Source organism: Buteo buteo, chromosome Z, assembly GCF_964188355.1.
Source record: "Buteo buteo chromosome Z, bButBut1.hap1.1, whole genome shotgun sequence".
Classification (NCBI taxonomy): domain Eukaryota; kingdom Metazoa; phylum Chordata; class Aves; order Accipitriformes; family Accipitridae; genus Buteo; species Buteo buteo.
The window spans coordinates 64349394-64373071 of NC_134204.1; the positions used below are offsets into that span (position 1 = coordinate 64349394).

General features: G+C 41.2%; 1 protein-coding gene across 4 annotated transcripts in view; it reads right to left on the minus strand.

Moving 5' to 3' along the window:
* Positions 1–79: 79 nt before the first annotated feature.
* MCC (MCC regulator of Wnt signaling pathway) overlaps positions 80–23678 on the minus strand; it is a 225439-nt gene continuing 201840 nt past the window's right edge. For all 4 annotated transcript variants that reach the window (XM_075020639.1, XM_075020640.1, XM_075020641.1 and 1 more), the window contains 5 exons: positions 22518–22752; positions 16672–16878; positions 15604–15701; positions 4619–4741; positions 80–3565 (listed from right to left, as the gene is read on the minus strand). In XM_075020639.1, coding sequence (XP_074876740.1) covers positions 3385–3565; positions 4619–4741; positions 15604–15701; positions 16672–16878; positions 22518–22752 — 844 coding nt within the window. In that variant the 3' untranslated portion in view covers positions 80–3384. The remainder of the gene's footprint in view (positions 3566–4618; positions 4742–15603; positions 15702–16671; positions 16879–22517; positions 22753–23678) is intronic.

The following is a 23678-nucleotide window of genomic DNA, read 5'->3' on the forward strand; positions in this document are numbered from 1 at the left end:
AAGTCTTTGTGGTACCTTTAAGTAGATCCATTTAACAATAAGATGGCAAGATATGGTAAAGCAACCCCCAAGGCAAAGAAACAGCATTAGAAATTTATTCAGAATATAAGAACATTTGTAAAATAAGTATTATAAATGTCTCTGTATAAATAAATGCAGTTTTTACAATTCTATATCAAATAAACACAAAATAGCTATTTTACAGCAGCTAGGAAACTAAAAAGCAGCAACACATTTAAAGCTAATTCAGTAATGTGAAAAGTTTCTAAAATTACAATGCATGGTACAGTATTAAAGGAGGAGAAAATCCTAATAAAACCAGTGGAACAATACTGACATTAATGCAAATGTAGTCACATGTGCTTTGCAATAGCTAACAGTACATTCAGGCTGGTGAAGATTTATACGTTTGGTTAGGAAAAAAAGTACTTTTTTTCTGAAAACACTGTGAAAGACAAAGTTTCATGCACTCTGATGACTTAAAAAAAACCCAACACCCTAAGATTAATTAACGAGTGAACAACTTGGGTTCTTTGGCGAGAACCACCTCTTTTTCTTGCTTTGCAAATGTACTGTTTCTGCAACAAGTGTTAAGTGAGTTAGGTTGCTGTGACTCAAGGTGATTTGTGCACTTGTCTATAGGCTGGTGTGCTGGTATTTCAAACAGTTGCGTAAAAGGAGGTGATTTTTTGGTATTTATCTTCAGGGTTGGTGCCATTTTAACAGGTACACTGGAACTGCAGCTAATTGTTAATATTTTCACAGTAAGAGTAAACCTTTTGCCACTTCCCTATTAGTCTTTTCCAGTATGCCAACAAATGAAGCAGTAGCTGCTTGTTTAGGCAAAATAACTGGTGGTCTGGTGAACTGTAGCTACTGCTGAGGCTGTATGATACCAGTCTAGATTTTTCATCTACAAGCCCTATGGGAAGAAAGGGCGAGTGGCTTACATTTACTGATGATTTATAATTTATTCTAAAACACTTTTAGAGCACAGTTGCCAGGGAACATATGCAGTAGATGTAGTAAAACAGCATTCAGTTTATGCAGAATCAGCAACTCGTTAGACCTGAAAAAGGCACCGAGGGCCACTGCAGCTTTTTATGCCTTTAAACCCAGGTGCATTTTATGCTTTCTTAATTTGTATCTTTCCTTTGAAGACAGGTTTAAATTCAAATGCTTTAAGCTTCGTTTTATTATGTTTAGTGGCTTCTCTAGCTACCAAGAAATAGAAAAAAATGAACACAAGAGGAAAGCCAGTGCAGCAGTGGTTTCTAGTCACCTTAAGCGAAAGGTATTTCACATGGACAGTTTGAGATGACCTCAAGTTACATGGGTATTTCAGATGCAAGAAGGCAAACCTGCAACTGCATTTTTGCCACAGTACACAGTGGATAATTTTCTTTGTGTTTCTTCAGAAACAAGTGTGACCAGCTGTGAAGCTTACAGCAAAACCCCACATTCCTGTTGGTGAGAAACTTGGTGGCCAGAAAAGGGAAACACCATAGACAGATACTTGGCAAAACCATAAAGACCGTAAGAAATCAGTGTGCCTGCTCCTTCAACAGATTGGTTTGCAAAAATTTCCATTTGCATTATAAATTAAGAAGTGCAATTATCTTGAGAAATAGGACTGATCAAAACTAATCCCAGGGCATCACTACCTACAACTTAATTTTGAAATCAGCATTGTTTTCATTTGCTATTGCAATCAGTCACTTACGATATTGGCTTTGCAGCTGATGTGTCAGACTCCAGAGTAGGAATCACTACCCTAAGAAAGAAGAAAATAGCAGCTACAGTAATAAGAGATGTCATGAACACCAACTGCTACAGTTTCAGGTGTAACCAAGACTTAACAGTAATGCCATATTCTGAACGCAAATTCCCACAACACTTTTGGCTGCCTGGCCTAACCCAGGAGTAGACAAAAATGGTTCAAGTCCTCTAAAAATATTTCCTTAGTAGTAGTAGTAATTGGAGGAATAAATGAGAGAAGTTATCCTAATTCTAAATACACTAATAAAACTTGAGGTGCAACACAACAGGTAAAGCAAAAAGAATAAACAACTCCTGAAATCAGATTCACTTGAAAACAGAGCCTAAAAAAATACAGATTAGAGGTGTAACACCATAACAGGCTAATGGACTCTAATTTGGCATGTTAAAACAAATGTGGAAGCTTTTTACATACTCGGTCACAAAGAAGCAAATTCTGAATGAAAGGTGCTATGGCAGACTCCTGTATTTTGCTCCCTAGAGAAATCAGCTTGATTGATTGGCATGCTTTGCTTAGTGTTCATTACCATAATAGGCCAACATTTTCAATTTATTCAGTTTGATAATACAGTAACATGATGTGACTTAAACAAAAGAAGAGAATGTTAGCAGTAACGAAAACTAACCTAAGAAGCCATATGAAGACTTCACCATTCACATTCTGTTTGTGGCTGTATATCCATACACCTACACATTTATAGTTTTGTGCCTATGTATTCAATATTAAATAGGTACATTTCTAGTAAGTACCTTTTTTGGTCAAAACAGGTATAAAAAGAAGACAGTCTACCTCTCGATCACAGAAAGCCATAATAAGCACTATACACATGACAAACATGGCCCAGCTTCTTAAAGAAAACCTTGGCTATAATGTATTAACAAGAAAAACGAACTGTTTCACAACATAATTGCAAACACCATGCAATATAAATACCAGGAGGTCTCCTGTAACTTCTTACCCAACCTTGGCACAATCTATCTGGCATGGTGAAACTCATGGCCTTTCGTCCTCTTACAAACTGTAAGAAATACACTGTTATCGTAATTTTCAAAGATGCAACTAGGGTTTCTTGTTTTTTTCCCAAATCAACAGGAGTTCTCCTACCTGATCTGCACTGTGAGCGACAGTACTGCAAGTACGGTGCAAAAAATCAAGCAAGCCTACCATATCCCCACTCTGCAAGTCTTGAGGGTACAATACAGAGCTGTGTGCAGAGGGAGCTGAGGGATGGGGAAAACTCTCTAATTATTATCTCCAAACTTCCCAAATTGAACCCTCTTAACATGAATTATTTTGCTATATGACATTGTCACCCATGGGACAAACATAAAATTTAATAGAAGCTGTATGAATATAGACATAATGACACAGACAACGTACATAATTATAGCATGATAATTCAGGCACTGCCATTTTACATTATGAAACAGTCCTTAAGGTTAACACTTACATTATCCCCATGGCACCTCTCTGGGATCCCAGAGAAGGTGCTTAAGTATGTCAGCGTTGACAGTCAGAGCTTTTAGTGTTTGAAGCTACCTAAAAGTCAGCCTCCAAAAGAAAGAAATTTGTAATGGCACTAAGCATCTTTGAAAGAGATGCATTTAAAGTGAAGTTTCATTGGTGTGTGGTCTAGAGTTCTCCTCTTCTAGTAAAGCTATTCTTTGTTTGAGCATCCTTACTTGTGTTTCATGTCTCTCCACCATGGCCATCATTTGCGATTCCAGTTTCTTCAGCTTATTTTGATGCTTCTTCTTTGCTTTTTCGTAAGCTGCTACCAAGTTGCTGTTAGAAATACAAGGCAATACAAAGTCATTCAAAAAGGCTTGTTCATAGCAAGTAAGTAAAAGTGCTACAAAAATCCACCCCAAACCCCCACCTTCAGGGCACCCCAAAATTTGGGTACCGATCATCTTTCTGAAATACTAGTACTTTAAAACGCCTTAGATGCAAACCTTATTGATCCAAACCCAGATCAATGCTAATCTCTGTATCTTTTCTGGGGCAAGTACACACCTTTACCAGTAAACTGGTTACTGAAAACATTTTTAAACATGGTTCAAAGAACCAGCTAGACAGAGGTTGCTGATGATGACCTTGCAAAGCACTGTTTGTGAGTCGGTACCACAACATTAAATGTGTAATGATTTACAAAAACATGGCACAGCCAGAATCTGCTTACAAAATCCAGCACTGATTTTGCATTTTTCATTTAAAAAATAAGTTATATTCGGAGGATAGCATCTTGTGCTAATTTGTCAGCTGCTAAGTATCTTCTGTGCCTCCACCCTGACTCAGAAGGAAAGCTTGAGATGGGTACTCTTCCTCACCACAAGGGCTTTCAAGTATAATTTATTAATGAAAACTACATTGTAAGCAATAGGTTCCTTGCAGCATGGGCAGCTACAGTCCTCCATACTCTCAGTCCACCCAAACACAGTGCCAGAAAAATCTACGTAGAGTGAGCAATAAAATTTAAGCGTGATTATCGAAGACAGTTGATTAATAAAGAGGCTGGAGCCAAAGAAAAGGGAGCAATTTTAAACAAAATAACATTCATAAATCTGGCTAAGTGGAGGATTTTGTTTGTTTCAGTAAGAATGCATTTACTAGTAACTCAGTTAAGATTAACCTTTTTCCCCCACTCTGTTCTTACCTGTGTAGTTTTCAGTGTCCTACATGGGAGGTTTGCACTTCCCCCATCTCTAACTATAACCTTAAAGAGCCAACACGTGTGAATGCAAGGATCCAGAAATGGCTCATTACGGTAGGGGGAGGATTACCGGGACACGGCAAAAAAAAATCAATGGTGCAGCCATCTGCTGGTAGATCCTTTACCTGTTTGCCCTTTTAAGGTCATTAACAAATTCTGCAGACTGCTGATGTCTGATTTCACTGCTCTTCGTGAGTCTCTCCAAAGCACTCACTAACTCTTGCACTCTAGCTTTCAGTTTCTTCTCCCTGGATCAGGAGAAAAGGAGGGAGAAAACTATTTTCAAAACAGAAATAACACTTCAGCTTGCAAGTGCATGATGCTTGTCCTGTGCTGGGTTGACAGGTTGAAAATATTTTCCTTACTAGCACTTGGGTAATACAGGAGGTAGCTCCTACATTAAACTTTTCCACAGATTGATTTTTATAATATTCACCATTTTAGAATATAGGATCAGAGATGCAGCAGACAGAAAACAAAACAAACTTCTCTGGTGGATCATGGTCTTGTATGAATCACACTAAGAAATAATCTCAAAGATACATAAATAAAAATTTAAGAATAACCTGGCACGTACCAGCTACTGTGTCTTGAATGAGATAGATAGCAAAGAAAACTACCAAGGGAAATCAAACATCATAGTAACCATATAGGAATTTTAATTAAAAATACCATACCAGGATTGCTCTTAAGGAGCAATCAGCAAGGCCAGTCCATGTGCCAGCAGGAAACAGAAAAAGTTAAGAACAAGAGATGGGAGTACAGACAGAAAAGGGCAAGCACAAGAAATACAGAAGAAGAGAGAGCACAGGCATTTTCTGTTATGAGGTACTCTTCTTCTTTCAAATAAGCCACAGTAGTGAGGTTTAAAATGCCAATTATGAATCAAAAACTAATTACATGAAGCATGCCAAAATGGAAGTACGGTACCTTATGATTATTTTTACATTACAAATATCTCTGTGAGGGAAAGAAAAAGTGAACAAGGCAGAAGTTCTGTGGAGGGGTAAGCATTACAGCTTGGGGTTCAGGCTGGCTTTAAAAAGCGCTTCCAGCACAGGCGAGCGTGTTTCATGAGGGGGGGTGCTTCTTCCCGGGGAGCTCCCTGCTGCAGAGGCAATGGCTGCCCACAGCCTGCTCCTGTACAGACATGGGACTGTCCCACCTCTTGTGCAAGGATGCTGATGTGGAGACCCAGGAGCCTTTCTCTGTGACCCATCCTCACAGCATAGACAGCCCAGAGAGAAAAACATTAGATTGGAAAATAAAAACAGGGGGATAAGAGTGATGTAGAGCTGGACTAAACCAGGACAAAGTTAGATTTTCCAGTGTCGAACCTTACACTTGGGACCTTTCCATGTATGAAGACATTTGTCTGTGCTTTGCTGCCTAGAACCGCTTTGCAGTGATTTGCCTTTCCCTCCTGCTTTTGGCGCAGTGCTGAGTAGACTGGATTTTGTCTCAATAACAAGACTACCACTAGCTCCCACATAAGCCCACTCAGGCGAATGAATACCCTGAAGTTTGTGAAAGCTTCCCCAGCTCTGCACAGACAACACGGATGCTCCTTGAAACCCAGCTCACAAGCCTGCAGTTCCGAGGCTGGCCCGGCAACGGCAGCATTTTATAACTAGAGGCAAGGACAGCATATGTGGCATGTTCCACTGTGCCCAGCTTCAGCAACAGAAGGGCTTTCACAAAGTCAGCCAGGGAAATATTCCAAGTTAGCAGTTTATCCCAACACACTGCAGACGCTGGTTTACTGGCCAAATTAAAAAGGACATAAGAGGGGCCTTGTTGATGAAGAATCATCAGTATTCTTTATATGTCCTTTCATTGAAGTAACATACGCAGAGTTTTCAAATTACACAATCTTTTCCCCCAGCAGTCAGAAAGACTCAGCACAGTCTACAGTCAAAATCTGCGTTCTGCAAAGAAAACAGGAACATGCCCCCCCCAAGGCCAGACCTATTACCTAACATGTGTGTGGCACTACTAATATGACAGAACAGAGTAGGGTAATTTGGTGCTTGTCTGCTCCAAAGAACGCCACAGCCAGAGGCTCTGGGAAGGCTCGGTAGCACCGTGCCCAGCACTGCGACCTAGTGTGAACAGCAAGTCCAGTGGAATAAACATTCACAGTATTTGGATGGGGAGAGAAAACAAAATCATGTGAGGCTTATTTAACATTACATGCAAGAAAAGGTATAGCTGGGAAAACACTGCACACAGTCCCATGGGGAAAAACCCTGTGGAGCCACAGGTTTACTGCAGCTGAAGTCCTTAACACACCTGCTCTAACAAAAGCTGCATGGAAAAGAAATGCAGTGGAAAGACTTGGAGGAACTTGTCATGCATGGTAAAGCTTGGTTGCTATGGTGACTGTTACCTGATAAAACTATTATATCACCTTTTGCCTGGTTTTGCGCTTACACCTTGCAACCAGTCATGTTCAGTCAGAACTCAGCTAAACATCAAGAGGTATTTCTTTACGTTTGGCCTGTAACATCCTTGTCTTGCTGCTTGCCAAAGATACAGAGCCAGTGGAGTGGTAAGCACCCTGGGCCTCCACAGGCTAGGCTCAACAACTTTCAGATGCTAGTTCTGAACCACCTAGCTAAATAGTTAACGGTGGGTAATCCTTCAAATCTAAAGATGCCTCAAATTTACACTCATACTAGTAAAACACATGTATTCCCTGAGCACTGATCCACAACAGTTCTTTTGGCTTTTCTTCATGTCTTGAAGTCAGTGAAAACAGCACTAGTTAGTGCCTACTCCCACTTTAATCACAGGGAAAGCAATGGGCAGTTTGATTGCATGTGCTGAAACATCCCAAAATCTTACAGAAACAACACATAGGGATCTACTTCTACACTTACTGTTCCCGATTTAAAACATGCCTATCTAAATATCTTCACTTCAAGTGGCATTTCATAGACAAGCAACAGCTGAGTAGACAAGACACAGCAGCGACAGTAAAGGCACAGTAAATACCTTGCTTTAGTCTGGGAAATGGAGATGCATATACACTTGGTTAATGACTATTACATGCAAAAAACATGTAAGGTTTTCCCTGGAGTGCTGCACGTTCTATTTTAGTAGCAGATGAGAGACCTCAGAGCTGTACCTTACTGGCTGGCCAGCAAATGCTCTATCCCTTTGTAAAAATCCCATGCCTCATAATGCTAACTCTTCCTACTTCTCTCCATTTCTATCACTAATTACCTCAGTTTGGACAGAAAAAATTGTCCTTATCTGTGTCTCTCCAAAACTGATTGCTCAGTTGGGCAGTGAATGGGAGTAATAATGAATCCTGAGGTGCTATCTGTATTCCTTTAATGCATTACAGGGTTAGCTGTCTTTATGGGATTTCTAGCACCACTTCGCTTTCCTGATTGCTATTATAAATCAGCAGGATATGAAGAATCAGCCACTACAGGCGTAATAAGACAGAATATTTTAAAACAACAGTCCTGGTCATATGCAGCATTTTTCCAGGATGAGAACATCAAAGCTGCGAACCAGGGATGGAATTGCATTTGATGCGACAACCATAGGAACATCCTCCTGATAGGGATCACTATAAGGCTGTGGCACAGCCTTCTGCTGCTGGACAGTATTCCAGAGTCTGAAGAGCAAACTTGCACAGAAGCTTACATGCCAAACTCACACTGCTATTGTGCCCCAGGGCTGTAATATGGACCAGTATAGATCCTGAGAAAGCATTTATATGTGTATTTTGATGAGAAGAGGGAAGCAGAAGCAAGTATTTTTGTGAGAACACAGTTTCTGTGAGCCCCAAGTCACAAGTCAACTGGGCCATGAAAGTCAGCACAGCTTTTGCTCCTAACAGTTCCTCTTCCAACTGGCTAGTGCTGCTGGAGCTGAGGAAAACACAGCCGCTGCACCTCGTGCACACCGAGGAAATGAGCATGTATTCTCAGAAGGGGGAACAAGTTTATGATCTAAGGGCATGGTTCGCTTCCTACACAAGGGCTCTCTGCTCTGGGGCACTCGAGAAGTCAGCTGGGGAAATCCCTGACTGCTCCCTTTCCAAGGAAAAGCTCAGAATAAATGTATTCGGAGGCCTACAGCCTACTCCAACATGGCTAAACCCACTATTTTCAGTGAAATGCCTAATATGCCAGCAGCAAAGGCTTTTGTTTTGTATTTTCACAATCAAAACACTCAGTGGGCAGTCGCTAAGTTGTTTTCAAGGGCTTTTTGTTTCAGACTTACAGGATGGTTTGCATAGGAAGGCAAGCGGACAGGGCCTAATGTTTTCTCTGGTTTGAAGGCTACCGCTGCAGAGCGCAGGGAATTCTGCCAGAGCCGTAAAGGAAACTGTCTAACATCGGGTACATTTCTGCAGTTTCTGTCAATTTGGCCTCTACACAATGACACCATGTTTGGCCCAGAATAATGTAAGCAAGATCTTGCGCACCTTGTATTTTCCCTCCTGTCTGGGCTTTTCCAGACATGTTCAGGTTTCATATGCCAGAAGTCTTCCCAAGCAGATTTTCTGCCCTTGCTCATTTCATTGAGAATTCCCCAGTGCTGCAAACAAGGAGCTGCTCTTCCCTGGCACACAGAAAGGTGATTTTTCTGCCCCTGGCCTGGAGTGTACCCAGCTAACTCCCTGCCTTGTGAAAGCACAAGCCATCAACCCTCTGCCCTGGGGTCAGGAGCACCCACAGCTCTTGCCAAATCTGGAGCCAAAGAGGAGTAATGACGTCTCTCCAAATCAGGAGGCAAAGTTTCCCACAGCCGGGCAGAGGAGTCAGGGGCCTTTGGGGCCTGATTATCCTACGTCTTGCTGTCCCTAGGAACATCCTTTTACCCACCCAGGGAGCACTGCCTGCTACAAGCAGACCCCTTTCAAAGTCTGGCTCCCCTGTTGGAGTGGCACCATTAGCTTCAGCCCAGCATCTGCTCCCGAGCTTCACATGCACAAAGCCCTGGTGCAGCAGCCAGGGGGGCAGAGGCCCGAGGTTTCCCAGGTGTAGGTACCTGTGCAGGCTGGCCAGCCCCCGGGGACATGGGGTTTGGGGAGGGGAGGGAAGAGAAGCACCTCCTGCATGGCCCCTAGCTTTCTGCATGGTCCCTGCTTTGAAGAGGAAGCACACACGTCCCTCCCACCCTTCGCTGCTAGTCCCTTTCCTAATATCCTCCTGTTAATTTTAAGCCTGGCATGTTCCCTCACTCCCCTCTCTGCCTTTTCCAGTTCCAGCTGAACAGGGTGACACATGATTTTTTCTAGGCATTTGACTCTTCTTCTCTCAGGATGTAACAGCTGGACATTTAAAAGGAATGCAGACAAATTCTCTTTTCATCAGCACTTTAACCTCTTAACATCAGACTGGCATACAGAATCCCCAAGCCTATTTGAATGCATGCCTGCCTCACTGGACTGGGTTGGCCTGCTAAGGAAAACAACTAATATATAATAGAACTTTTTCCAAAAGGCAACAAAACAACACTACGCAAATACCAAATGAGTCTTAAAATCACCCTCTTCAAATGCCTCATCTTCCTGTCTCACCTCCTCAGGCATCAGTGGGCTTAAGAATACCTGTGTTGCCTGCTACCTGTGCAAAGGTAGCCCTTTCTGATCACAGAGAAGACAGAGAGTGCTTTAAAAAATGCTTTGCTGGTGTTAAGATACTGGACTGGTTTTTTTGCTGATTGTCAGATGCTTAGAGCAGATCTCAAAAACCAGACAGTACCACAGGCATGTGTTACACCACCGGCAGTGGGGAGACAGGCCAGGTGTGGTCCTGGAAACAACGGACTGGCAGCAAAAAGGGAGAACAGGCCTGGAGGGAGGCAGCAGCATGCCTGCCGCACTCACACCTCAAACCTCCCAACCAGCTTTGCCAGCCCAGCCTGGAAGCTCTCCAAACCTGGAGTTATTTGGAGCTCCCTGTGATGATTATATCCAGGTGCACAGCAGCTCAGCAGCTCAGATATCCATGCAGTGGTAAGGAGAACTACTTATTCCATGTCAAAATTGGAGGAGAAGAAAAATGACAGTTATCTGTGATGCATGTAGAAAAAACAGCTACCCGAGGCGCTTCTGAGGAATCTGTCCCTTGTATCACCATGAGTCACTTCTGTTCCCGCACGAAGGTTTCTCTCAGTGGGGCTCGTGGTGGTGGGGATTTCCAGGGGCAGGCCATGCCTCCTGAACCCCTCAGGCAGCCAAGGGAAATCACAGCACAAGACTGCATGGTCATAAAAAAGACAGAGATCCCCAAAATTTGCAATGACTGCAATCCATGCCAGTCTCTGGCTTTCAAATGTCCCAGAGTTGCGTCATCTCCCCATTTAATGGACGTGATAATGAGAGAACAGAAATAAGCAAATGTAACTGACAAAAAGCAGCCAACAATGTACTGGAAAAACTCATCAGTAGCTCCTGAACACCAACCTCCACCTCCCTCCCCCCACTTTTATCCAGTGTATGTTCATCCTGTACTTCGGCCAGAGAGAAGATTTTACTGATTTTACTGAGCCATTTTAAACCTGAATCATTACAATATGATGTGTTTTAGGTGCTTCTCTTTCATTTCCAAGACTTAGCCTTACTGACAGTCAAGATAGGCCTGAATTTCAGAGATGCTTCTACCTACTCCTTGATCCTGCTATCATGAAAGTAACGGTGGCCCTTGAAAACATAATAAGCTAAGATGTTGTCACATAAAGTTTGTGGAAATTTAAAATAAAGGAGGTGGCTTGATTCATCTCTGGCTGACATAGTTTCAGGAAATAGTCACTGCCATGCACAGCTTTCTGTTGAAACAGTTACTCTCTCAAAACAAGCAGTTTTGGCACAACAGAAGGTTGCAGTCTTTGGACACGTATAAGGACTTAAGACTGGCAAAGAACATTACTGTGTCTCAAAAGACACACAGAAGCTATTGCAATAGCATGAATTTTCTATGTTCTACTAGAAATACCTGCAGTTTCCACTTCCAGAGAGGCAGGACCATAGCTCTGTGCAAAATATACTTTTTGTTAAGAGGAAAAGAAGTTTGCCAGTCCTGATTACCACCCTTTTCCCTCTCCATGGTGACTTCTCCATTAGTAGCATCACTTACTAGGTTATCTCTCAGTTCAAAAGTCATCAGATGTGGTCAATATACAGCTGTTTTGTTGTGCTGCCAGATGGAAAGTCACCCTTTTGTGAGGGAGATACTGAAACACATCTAGACTGACACAATTCATGTAACCCTGCACAGCCATCAGAGACCATAACTTTGTGCCAACTGATGACCTATCTGAGGTCTGAACAGTCAGTCTAGTTACAAAGTGTTTTGTCTGCCATAGCCCTTACCTAGTATTGTCAGATCCTTCCTGCCCAAATATCCTAATGCTTATAAAGGATTGTCTTAAATACATATACAAAATACAACCCTATGCAGACAGAAAAGCTATCAGCAACTGCAAATACAAGGAGAGACTGCAGGAGGACCTCAACAATCAAAGCATTTCTAATAAGGCCTGGGGAGAGGAATTAGTTTCAGTCTTGCCAGCTTGGCCATTTCTCACAGAATGAAAGAATTTAGCGGGAAAAAAACATTAGTTGTATGACCATTACTATCACCCTGCTAAAGCAAGAGCGCTTCCTGTCTGGCATTATTCTTACTGTCTCCTTCCTACCATCTCTAATGCACTTATAACCTGGTATGTGCCTGCTAAGTTATAAACTCATACAAGTCATCTACAGTGCTCCCTTCCCCTGCTGCAACAGAGCAGAACACACCAGCAAGGAAGATGTCATTTTAAGGTCTCCCTCAGGGACTGTGTAATGTGCCTGATTTTGGGGTATTCAACCAGATCCTCTCTCATAAACCTAGCCTCTGGCACAATCATTGAGGTACCAGTGCCAGGCCCAGGTCATGAGGCTGCTGGGAATACATTTTTGCCCTCCCAAGAATAAAGCACTTTGTGCCAACAAGCTCATTTATGCATGTGTCAAACTCAAGAAAAAACTCAAGAGGCTTCATGTCCACTGAAATATTCCATCATTCCATCAAAAAAGGAGAAAGGGGAAAACAAAATTGCGAAAGACTATGGCAGAAAGTATTTATGCTTGGCTGGAACAGGATGTGTCTCTAAATTAGTGGCCTTAGCCTGCAATACCAGAAGTTTGGTAACCTAGATGTAACTTTTACAACATGGAACTTGCAGATAATTTACATTTCTCCTAGTTAGCATAGTGGTCATGGAAAACAAAAGTGACTTCTGTGGAAAGTCCCTAAGATGGGTTTTAATGCTGAACACTGCTACAGGAAGCCCCGAGTCCTACTGGAACAAATATGTTATCAAACAATAAATGAAGAATTGCTCCTGCCTTGAATTTCTGCTGATAGGCAGTACCAATGACAACTTGGGGAGCTTCACAACACACTGCTGGATTCCAGATTTATGAGAAAATCACATCTGCAGAGAGAAGACAGGCTACCTCTGTGGATGAGACTGTTCTGCTGCAAAGCCATTTGCAGACTATGAACAAATAAATGCTTCCAAACCACACCAAAATCCAAACTGTAACTGCTTCCTGCTGTTTTATTGGGGTTTCACTCTATTTCAATTAACTGAGAAGAACCTGACAGTTCTGCAGCAACAGAAGGACAGTTAATGGGAAAGCAGCAGAGGGGGGAGCTGCCAGGGCTTTCATCTCTGTGAAGACAGGATGGGGAGGGGGCAGCAAGCAGGGTTGTTGATTGATATGACATTCTCCGACAAACAGAAGGACCCAAAAACAAATGGATTTTTGTTCCTATCCTTGCAGCTGCTGTCCTTTGCACCAATGTCTACTGCCTGGAGTGACAGCACACAGGTCCAATTGCTGGATGTGTGCACTAACTGCAACCAGCACTGAAATACTCCTGAATGTTGGTATTTAAATATTGCCTCTAGACCACAGATTCAGTGTGTGATATTCACTTGTTTCACATCACTCTCCTGCCCCCCAGAAAACATGGTTATTGGACAAAATACTTTTTATTTTGAATTCTGGTCCTACTACTTTGGTGGGTGAGGAGGGTGCTAGTGGGAGTCACCAGGATTGAATGTTTCTCTCCTGGTTCACTCACAGTGCCAGGACTTGTTTTCCCATACAAGTGGGAACAGCTCTGAGAGACTGGCACATGCTAAGCGCTAAGAGTTAAATTCACTTTGTCCCCAGAGGATGTCTTCAGACCAGAGGTCACTTCAGACCATTCTGCACTGATGTAGCACTTGCAGGGAGGAAAACGCACTTTGATTATTTTTAAAATTCTTTTGTGGATCCACAATGGTATAAATTTCATTGTGATATCTGAGGCTTCATTCATCCAGGACAGCAGTTAGGAACTGCTGGTATTTTTTAGCATAGCTGTGGCCAAACAGGTTGCAGAGAGCTTTCTCTATGTGCTAGACAGACCTTCTACAGACTTTCAGAGAGAAGACTTCAGGATAAGGAGACTAAGCACTCAGCCTGATTTGGCTGGCACACTGATTAGGGAGAAAAATACCCTGTCCACATAGCTCACTGCAACTGTGCTTGAGCCCCACTGGCAGTAGCAATCACATTTAGTACAGTAGTATTCCCATTACACAGAGAGTCTTCACTTCAAAATTTATGTACAGTTTAATCCGATTATTTTTCTTCCCCATTTCTGCCTGACAAACTGTACTTGCTAGGCCCCTGGCTGGAAATCCATGCTAATCAACTTAAGGCCTAGTAGATAGGGCAAAGTTTTTTTCTCTGTGTTGTCAGCAAACCACATTTCATGACTGTACTCAAGCCTCCGCTAACTAAGGTCACTGGCATCTTCTTGAAATCCAGGAGCAAATAACAAGAACAGGAAAAAGCTGCAGCTTGAGTGAAGACATAAAATGCCAGCAAAGCTGCTCACACTGGGACTGGAGTGGGGGGGGGTATGGAGGAGGCCAGTGGCTCTATGCGATGTTTATGCAAATGACTTCGTTGATGGGTTTTATCCTCCCACACACAAATGACAGTTTTGATTATTCTAACCACAGAATTTTGTTTCCTGCATCAAGCAAACTAAATACTCAGCAACTGCCAGACTATTAAGCAAATGGTATGAGATGTATTGATTCTGCAGTGGTAATGATCTTACATTTTTACATAATGCCTTTCAGGCTTAAGTGTCCCTAGACATACTACAAAGTTGCACCTATGAAAAAAGCACTTCAGGAATGAAACACCGCAGCTGCCTAAAAGGATGTTCCACCATTAAAGAGGGTGCAAACACCAGAAAAGGAAAATACACTCTTCCCAGACAGAATTCTTAGTAGCATTTTGGACAGGTTCTAAATACAATAATCAGATTAGATATTAGATAGCCATGTCTTAGAAGAGGTGGAACAAGTACTGAAGCAACTACTGAAACAGTGAATATCTTTGTAATCAAGTTTACCACATAGCTGGTGCAGCAAAAACTGCTGCACAAACAAATACCTAGTTAATGTATAACTGTACTGAAAGCTTTGGCTCAAAACCTGGCTGTTGATAAAAGCAGTTTGTCAAGACATCAATTTTGTCTCTTGTTGGAAAGCTAATGCTTGACACAACAATGTCATTTGTTATTGAACTGTGGCTCTACTTACATACTCAGGAGGCAAATGCAGCATCTGAGTCATCAAAATCACTGCAATTCCTACTCCTGTAACTCCTACCCAAGTTCTAATCTGTGACCAGCCTTCTTACCAAAGATCACACTTCAACTCCTGTCTTCACTGAAGGTTTTCTGCATGCTCTCAAGCAAGTCATGTCACTTTTGTGTCTCATATTCTTGCCTGAATATGGACATTCCTGATATTTTCAGGGTTTCTTAGGGATACAGTTAATCTGAATTTTAGAGAACCTCAAGGAGAATGGTGCTCAGCTCCATTCAGCTCCAGGACTCTCATCAGCTGAAGAACAACAGCAAAAGAGAGGGAAAGGTTAGAAGAACTTCAATACTTTTCCTTCTTACAGGAAACATCTGTGATGGCTCGTAAAATCACTTTAAGGTAAGAGCGAAGGCTCAGAGCTAAACTGTGCCCTGGACCTACAGAACAAGTCATGCCTCTGGTAAAGGAAGCTGCTTACCGCCTGAGTGCATTTGTCAGTTCAGCAGTCAGTTCACTCTCGTTGTATGGTCTCAGCTCAGCTAGTGTTAACGGTGTTGTGGTGCCATCACTGCATTCCTGAGAAATGAGGAAAGGCCATCTAAGTTGAAGTTATTTACCATCTTAACCAGAAAACTCTGAAAACCTCTTAGTTTGCAGCTACTTTTAAAATGGAGGGAAAATAAACATCACAATGTCACAACAACATGGCAGTGTACCAACATACCAAGAAATGGACTAACAGATTAACACTTCACAAATCCTTCTAAACGTTTCCTAAACCACCACAGCTCACTGATCTGCAGAATTCTGCTGTAATGTGCGTAACTGCTGGTGCCTTATATTACTTTGACACCACACTTGAAACAAAGAAGCACTGGATCAAACAATTCAGATGACGCTTTGCCAGAAACAAATAAGAAAGATGTAGTTGATACACTAGCTCTGGATTTTGTTTTTAAAGGTATTACTGAGGTTTTCTGGGGACACAGTACGAAAATAACAGGACTAAAGTTTTTCTAGGTATCACTATTTCTTCAAGCAAATTATTGATGTAAATGCAGAAATTTGTTTATTTTGCATTATACTAAGGAGAGGAGTGTCTTCATTATCAAATAATTACAAACTGTCTGACTGCAGCAAAGAGACTGTCATTACAATGCTCTAACTGCTCTGTTTTTTTCATATTTTATGTTTGGAGTAGGGGGAGGATGGTGTTTTGCTTAGACTCTTCCACTGCTTCCAGTGAGTGGCAACAGGCAAGACACAACATGTTCAACCACAGTAGTCTGTATGTTTGGCAAGAATGCCTTTGTTGTACTCCTCCCCAAAATTACAACCTTATTTTAGACCAGACTTAACAGTAATTCTGCAAAGTCCTCATAAGTGACAGCATGGACAGAACCACCTAAAAACTGGAGAAGACAGAAGAAGACGTACATATAGACAAAACAGGAGAATGATTAACATCCTAAAGACTGCTATAGGGAGGGGAGGGATACAATAAATCGTGTTTACACCAATTTTGGAAACTTGTTTCACTCCTGACCTTGCCCAATTTGTCTTTGCTTCCGCTGCTGGTTGAGCTGAGAGACCTCATTCTCTGCTCTTTTTGCTCTTCCACTTCAGACTTCAAGTGCTCAATATGGACGAGGTAGGCCTGCTCCTGGGCCTCTCGAGTGCTCAGTTTCAATTCCAATGCCTTCTTCTCCTTCTCTAGCAGGTAAAGCTGTGCCTTGAGCTCAGCCATCTCCTCCTGTTGAAGAAACATTATTAGCATGCTGCTTCATGGGACTACATACCTAAAGAAAGACGAGGTTAAACAAGGTTTTCATCCACTATACACAACTGGAGGTTGAAAAAATTGCATCTGCTTATATTCTTCCATAAACATGATCCACAGAAGATAGACACTGGTAATTCACAGAAAGCAGCTCAATTCTGAGAGCTAGTTCTTGTGTGTAAGTCTTCTGCCACCCTGATATTTATGACAGGACTGTCAACTCCTGTAACACAACAACTGCTATGTGGGGATAGACCTCTGCTTTAACATCTGCTCTGACAGTGGCTGGGCAGAAGTGTAAGAACAAGGCATAAGTGCAGTGACCCTCCTTTCAGCACTTGCTCCCAGCCTCCCATGAGAAGCAAGCTGATGGGTATCCTGAACCAGAAGGCTCTTTGTGTTTAACAACACTTCAGAAAAGTTTCTTCCACAAAATGTCTAGTTATTTTCCGAACTCAGGAAAACCTAGCATCCACAAAACATTTAAAGAGATAGTCCTAAAACATAATTTACATTATAGGTTTAAAAAACCACCATCAAACAAAAGACTGCCAAAACAAAAAGAACACCCCACCCATCCCAGAATCACGTTCTCACTGTTGAGCTGGCCATGCCCTAGGTCACCTCATGGGTGAATACTGAGCTCATGCAGCCATCTTCTGTATTACAATTCAGTTCTAAACTTGTTCACTGTGTAAACATCTCTGAAAGGCGGAAGTTTCTTGTTGTGTGGCCAGCCTAGGAACAAATCACTTTTTTTTAGTTATTTTTTTAAACAAAAAAACATATTCTAGTCACAAAAATATCAGATGTATCTTACCTTATCCTCCAAAAATAATGCTCTTTGTATTATATCCAGTATTAACAAAGATTATAGAAACACAAACCTTGGCACATACTTAGACTAACTTTTTCTGTAGAAGAGAATCTATGTTCCTACCAAAGATTTGCTGTCTGGGTTAAGTGTAAGCAATGCACACAGGTGTAGCACAGTTACAACCAGCATATAGTAATCACAGGTAATCACTGGCTTATTCGGAATCACCAACCATGCAAAAATAAAATCTATATCCTAAAAACCCTCTGGCTTGGAAAGGTTTTTATGAGCTTTAAAATCATTCATTTATTCAACTAGTTGTTTGTGAACTGAAGGTTAGAAGCACAATCAGTTTCATTCAATGTGGTTTACAGAAATTTAGTTGTTAGGCAAACTTATCATTAATTACCTTTGTCAACAGTAAAAATGTAAATAATACTGGTAAATAATGATGGGGAAATTTAGTTACAGGAGTTGAACTGGATTGTCTGGTATACTTAAGTGTATGCATTTAGCTTCTTAAGTCTGTATTTCTAAAGCCATTAATCTACTTAGCCTGCTTAGTGAAGGCTGAGAAGTAATTTGAGCAGAGTATTTTGGCACTTATGTGAATAAAAGATACTCTTGACAGAAGGCTATCTATGTGGGAGGGTCATAACAAGATCTTCCCAGGCTGGAAGTTGAAGCTAGGCAAGTTCAGTCTAGAAATAAGGGACATTTATTTAAAAAAAAAAAAAAAGAAAGAAAAAAAAAAAAGAAAGAAAAGGTGAATTTAAGCACCGCAACAATGAATTTGTGGAACTGATTTTCCCATCACTTGGAAGTTTTAACTTAAAGACTGGATGTTTCTTTGTACTATGTATCCTAGTTCAAAATACATTTGAGGATCAATGGTTAACTCCTTTGTTTATGAATACAGTAAGCTTAGATCATCATATGAATTCACAAGTTTGCATCCTGTCCCAGAAGACATATCACAGACTCCAAAAGCACCCCCCCCATATGTTAGTTTTCTCATGTCGAGACAATGTGACTTTGAAGTAGAGAAGCAAAGACAAAGCAGGGGAAAAGTGGAACAACTGTCAGCTAGTGTATTACAGAGGCTCCCAGGGAATGAACAGGAAGGAATCGAAAGGCTGAAGTTAAAAATTAAAACTACAGTTGAGGATTCTGGTATGGACACATACAATCTGTAAGGCAAAGTGGCAACAGTAACATTTCATGTGGGAAAATTTAAGTAGCTCAAGTTTACTTAGAGAGTTAACTAGTCTTTACACATGCAGTAATTTTTTCCATGAAAATATGTTTTTTACAGATAGTGTCTGAATTTCATTTCTATGACATCACCTTTGTATATTTACTATCCCCTTTTTTTCTAATTACAGGATGCTGGTGAAACGTTTTGCAGTTTAACATACTTGCTTCTTCAGAGTGTGGGCCTAAAGCACAAGTGCATTTACAAAATAAAACCCTGAAGGAGGAGGTAGAGGTAGGAAGCGGTCACTCTTCCAGTTGATTGCAGAAGATTTCTAAAACCCATGCAAATTCACAAGCTTCAAGCACCAAATCTAGCTGTCATTTCAAGACTAATTCATTCAATATTGAGAAATATTTTGTACTTGTAGCCATACTGTAATTCTGAATTTGGGTGAAAGCTTGAATGAAAATTAACTACTGATGCAATGTAATCAGAAACACCACAGCATCCTCAAAATTAAAATTTGTGTTGGATGTGGTCATGTCAGGAGAATAAAACAGCATGGACTTCTATGTGGCAAAAAGTTCTAAAAGTCACAAAAATGGACGCCAGAAGGACCACAGGACACAAGGTGGAATATACCAGCCTTCAGAAGTAAAACAAGTATCAGAGCAGATAAATGCTAGTTAACTGTATTTTACTATATACATCTGTAAGAGCATGAAATGCTATAACAAAGGTGGACAACAGGATTCTTAACATCTTCTGCAAAGAGACTGTAGTCTCAAAGCACATTATGAGCAACATTATCACCACCTGTACACAAAAGAGGAAAAATTATCAGTGTAGAAAGCTGAGACTTCTTATCTAGATTAAGTCCTTTGAAATGCAAAAAGGCTGTAAACCAAGAATTATTTACACCCATCAGAAGTAATCTCCTTGCTAACTGGGGCATGACAACAACTGACCTCAAAGCAAGACCACTGAATGATGACAAACCACATATCTGGAAACACGGTTAATTATTGCTTGAAGCAAAGAATTGGATTTTACAGAAGTACTGGTGGACCACTACGTCTTACACCCTGGATCAGTTAAAAACCAAAACAAAACAGGGCAACAGATAGACCATCCCCAAACCATCTTTTTATGGATCATTTTCATCAGTAATGAAGAACTACTGGTGTAAAGGCATTTTCAGAACATTATCAGCATAATGCATAGATGCAAGAAGTAATATGACTGATGCAGTGATGATTTTTTACTGGAAGTCATAAATGAAAGGTGCCGAAAGATGCAGCAGAGATTCCAACACAGATACAAGTTTCAGGAAGACAGCAGCAGGTTGTAAGACCCAGCAATGCAGGAAATCCTTGAGCAGCTCAATTAATCTGTATCATCCTTGCTAAGAATGTGGAAGGGAGGGAACAAATTAAGAGCTGCTACTTGATGAGGTCCTCTGCAGCACAGATGAGTCCACCTGCTTCAAGTTAAATAAAATACCATAAGGAAATTTAAATTCTCCAGTTGTCTCAGAAGGCAGATGCATATGCTATTCTGTATGAGGCACATGTTCCAAATAATAGATACAAACAATAAACTCAGAAAGCCAAGACATCCATGAGTCCCACCCTTAAGTTCAGCTATGTTATAGCTTGCTGAATGTAAGAGCAAGGTGTAACGCAGACCTGAGCAACAACCATGGATGCTAATAAGGTAGCATATTCTCTTGGGACCAAAGCACGCAGAGTGTCACTGTGCCTTTTGTAATGCTTTATGCATAGAAGACAGGCAGGAATTTTCAATTTCTGTAGCAGGAGAGCACTTACCAATAAATCCATTCCAAGCTTTGACAAACTTGAGCATTCACCATATCCCCTTTCAGAAACTTAGGGATTTCCTGCAGTTGTGAATTCCAGCAAAGTACAACACATTATAAACAGTAACAGTACTGCCAGTTCCTCTGCACCAGAAAGGACTGAAGGTGACTTCAGCCACCTATGTAAAATGTGTGTCTATTCCAGAAGGCACTGCACACAAACCAACCAAGAAGAAAGATTTCTTCTTCTAGGGACAATTGCTGCAGTGAAAACTCAACATGCTAGGTCCAGCCAAAAGTTACGAGTGGACACCATACGTCAAAAACAAGTTAGACGATCATTTAGTGAACAAAAGTATTACCAGCACTCAAAACTGTGCCAGAAATTAGGACATGCAACTGTTGATGTTCCTGCCAGTTCAGGGAATGCAAAGGCACTAATCACAAGGGATAGCTCTGCAGTTTGGCTTTACCAATCAATTTAAAGATAGAGGTAAGAATGGTGTACAAGAGATTTCAGGGAAAATCTGGATGCAAAAGAGGAGAAGGAAGTGTGGTATCTGAAATATACATCTAATTATCTACAAATGTCTTCCAGTACATCTTGCATGCTTTAATTATGGGGAGTATATTGCTGTTAGCCACAATATATTCAAACAACTAACATAACTTAAAATCTTCTGACTGGTAGCAGGCAATCTTTTTTTCTGAACTGCAAATATTGAGTGCATTATTGCAAAACTGTATTTGTCATTACGGAAAGGCAGCACCACTAAGAACATAATTATAATTACTAACCTACCAGTTAGCCAGCAGTAGCACATCTGAAGAAAAATCTATAGCTTGAGAAGCTTACAAAAGTATTAGGATTTGCTGTCCCATATGATACCATCATTTGACATATCTGCCATTAGTTGACTAAAACAGGACTTGCTAACATGCAGAAATTCAATTTACACAAACTGAACCAAAACTGGACAATTTCTAAATGCAGACATGTGCCTGTATTGCCTTTAGTATGTTCCTATGTTTTAGTTCACCTCTCTCAAAGTCAATACAGAAGCCAGATTTAAAATTATATAAGCTCTATACCTGGTCAATAAAGGACAGTTTTTCTAGATCACAGCTTTAGAACTGGATGGGTAAACCAGGCCTGAGGGACCAGAGTTTTCTCTGAAAACCTCTGTTCCTGCATGTCATTATATACTGCAGTCTTTGCTTGGGCTCTGAACTGAGCTACAGATTGCAACACAGTGCCTAGAACAGCTCTGGACTTGTGACCGACTGCTGGAGAGCATTAGGGATGATAGCTTCTGACAGACCATTCCTCCTCCCACGGCACTATTAAAAGGAGGTGAATTTGTTCTGCTTCAGTTCACAAATATTCAAGATGCACATTTGCAAGCTTGTAAGGAAAGTAATGAACTGTCTCTTGGGAAGTGCTGTATCATGCTTTTGGTCACCCTCAAGCAACTCAGCTGCTATATCTCTCAGAGAGAGCATCTGGTTTGTCACGGAGAGCATTCCAAGTTTAGAGCCACGGATGAAGTCCTTGCCTAATTCAAAACACACATAGCTCGTCACTGTTAATGCACTGCCTTCTGTCACTTTCTGACTACTGGATTTTTATCCCTGATTATTTGTTTCAACAAAGTTACCCTTTATTACCCAGTGATCACTATCAAATCCTCCCGTGTGTGTGACTGAGCATGTTTTTGTAGCACAGGGGCATTGTCAGCAGTGCAGTGCAGTTAGCTTGTTGGATATTAAAAAAATACCTTCATTGCCATAAGTTCCTGCATCAAGACTGCATTTTCCAGGTCTAGCCTCTGGCTGTCTCCACGAGGTTTAACGTCATAACTAAGGGGATCAATGTGGATGCTTTCCAGCTCCAGCATTGTCAGTTTCACTGCTGCCCTGTCGTTTTTCAACTGCTGGATGTAATCCTTCAGCCGCTGCTCATCCTCCTTTGTAAATTCCGTATCACAACTGCTTGCAGTTGAGCTGGTAGTACTGGAAAGAGAAAAGAACCGTATTAAAAAAAACATTTGGAATAAAATCTCTATTTTTACATCAAACACTCTCCCTATACTTCATCAACACATCTGAGTCTTACTTAAAAGTTCATAGAAAGGACACACGCAGCATGGACTGGACGTTGCAATGTTCAGAAGATGCAAAAGGGTGTGACAAATTCAGAGAAGAAATTAATTGTCTAAGCTGCATGAGAAAATTGGATCATGTGACAACTTCTCTGCAAAGCCAGATACTCAGTAACATGTAACTGAACTACTTTTTCTGGAATGGTGTCTTCTGAAACAAGTACTTTTTTTTTTTTTTTTTTTTTAAAGCTACTCAAGATTTCTTAGCAATAACCTAGCAGGGCAAGCTGCTCTCTGCTGCTCAGGCATTGATTCTTCATGTTGTCTGGGAAGAAGCATCTGCTAAGAAAAAAGAATCAGCCCAGACCTCATTTATTTCTGCTGATGGCAATACCAGTTATCATCTCGAATATTTTTAATGGATATTTGTAGGAAAAAACCTGAGCAAAACTCCACTGCCAAATGCCAGGAGGTAGCATCCTTCAATTCATGTTAAGGTGTATTCCTCTGTATACTGACATTCCTTCAGGGCTGGAGGGGCTTAAAACCAACCCATAAGTTAGCAGGATTTTTAATAAAAAGTCAGCATCAGACTTGGTGAAACTTCTCCTATCTACAGGCATCAAGCAAATGACTCCCAACAGTCTGCCCCACAAATGTTTACACAGAGATTACAGAAAGAGAGAACTAATGTCTCAGAGCAAGGGTGGCTCAGTGCTGCCTAGCCACCTACATGCATGCCAGTACTGCAGGGGGCCAAGACTGATATAGACGCAGCATTCCAGGGCTGAATATAGTTGCAATAACACTAAAAGGAAAATAAAATGCCATGTTGTT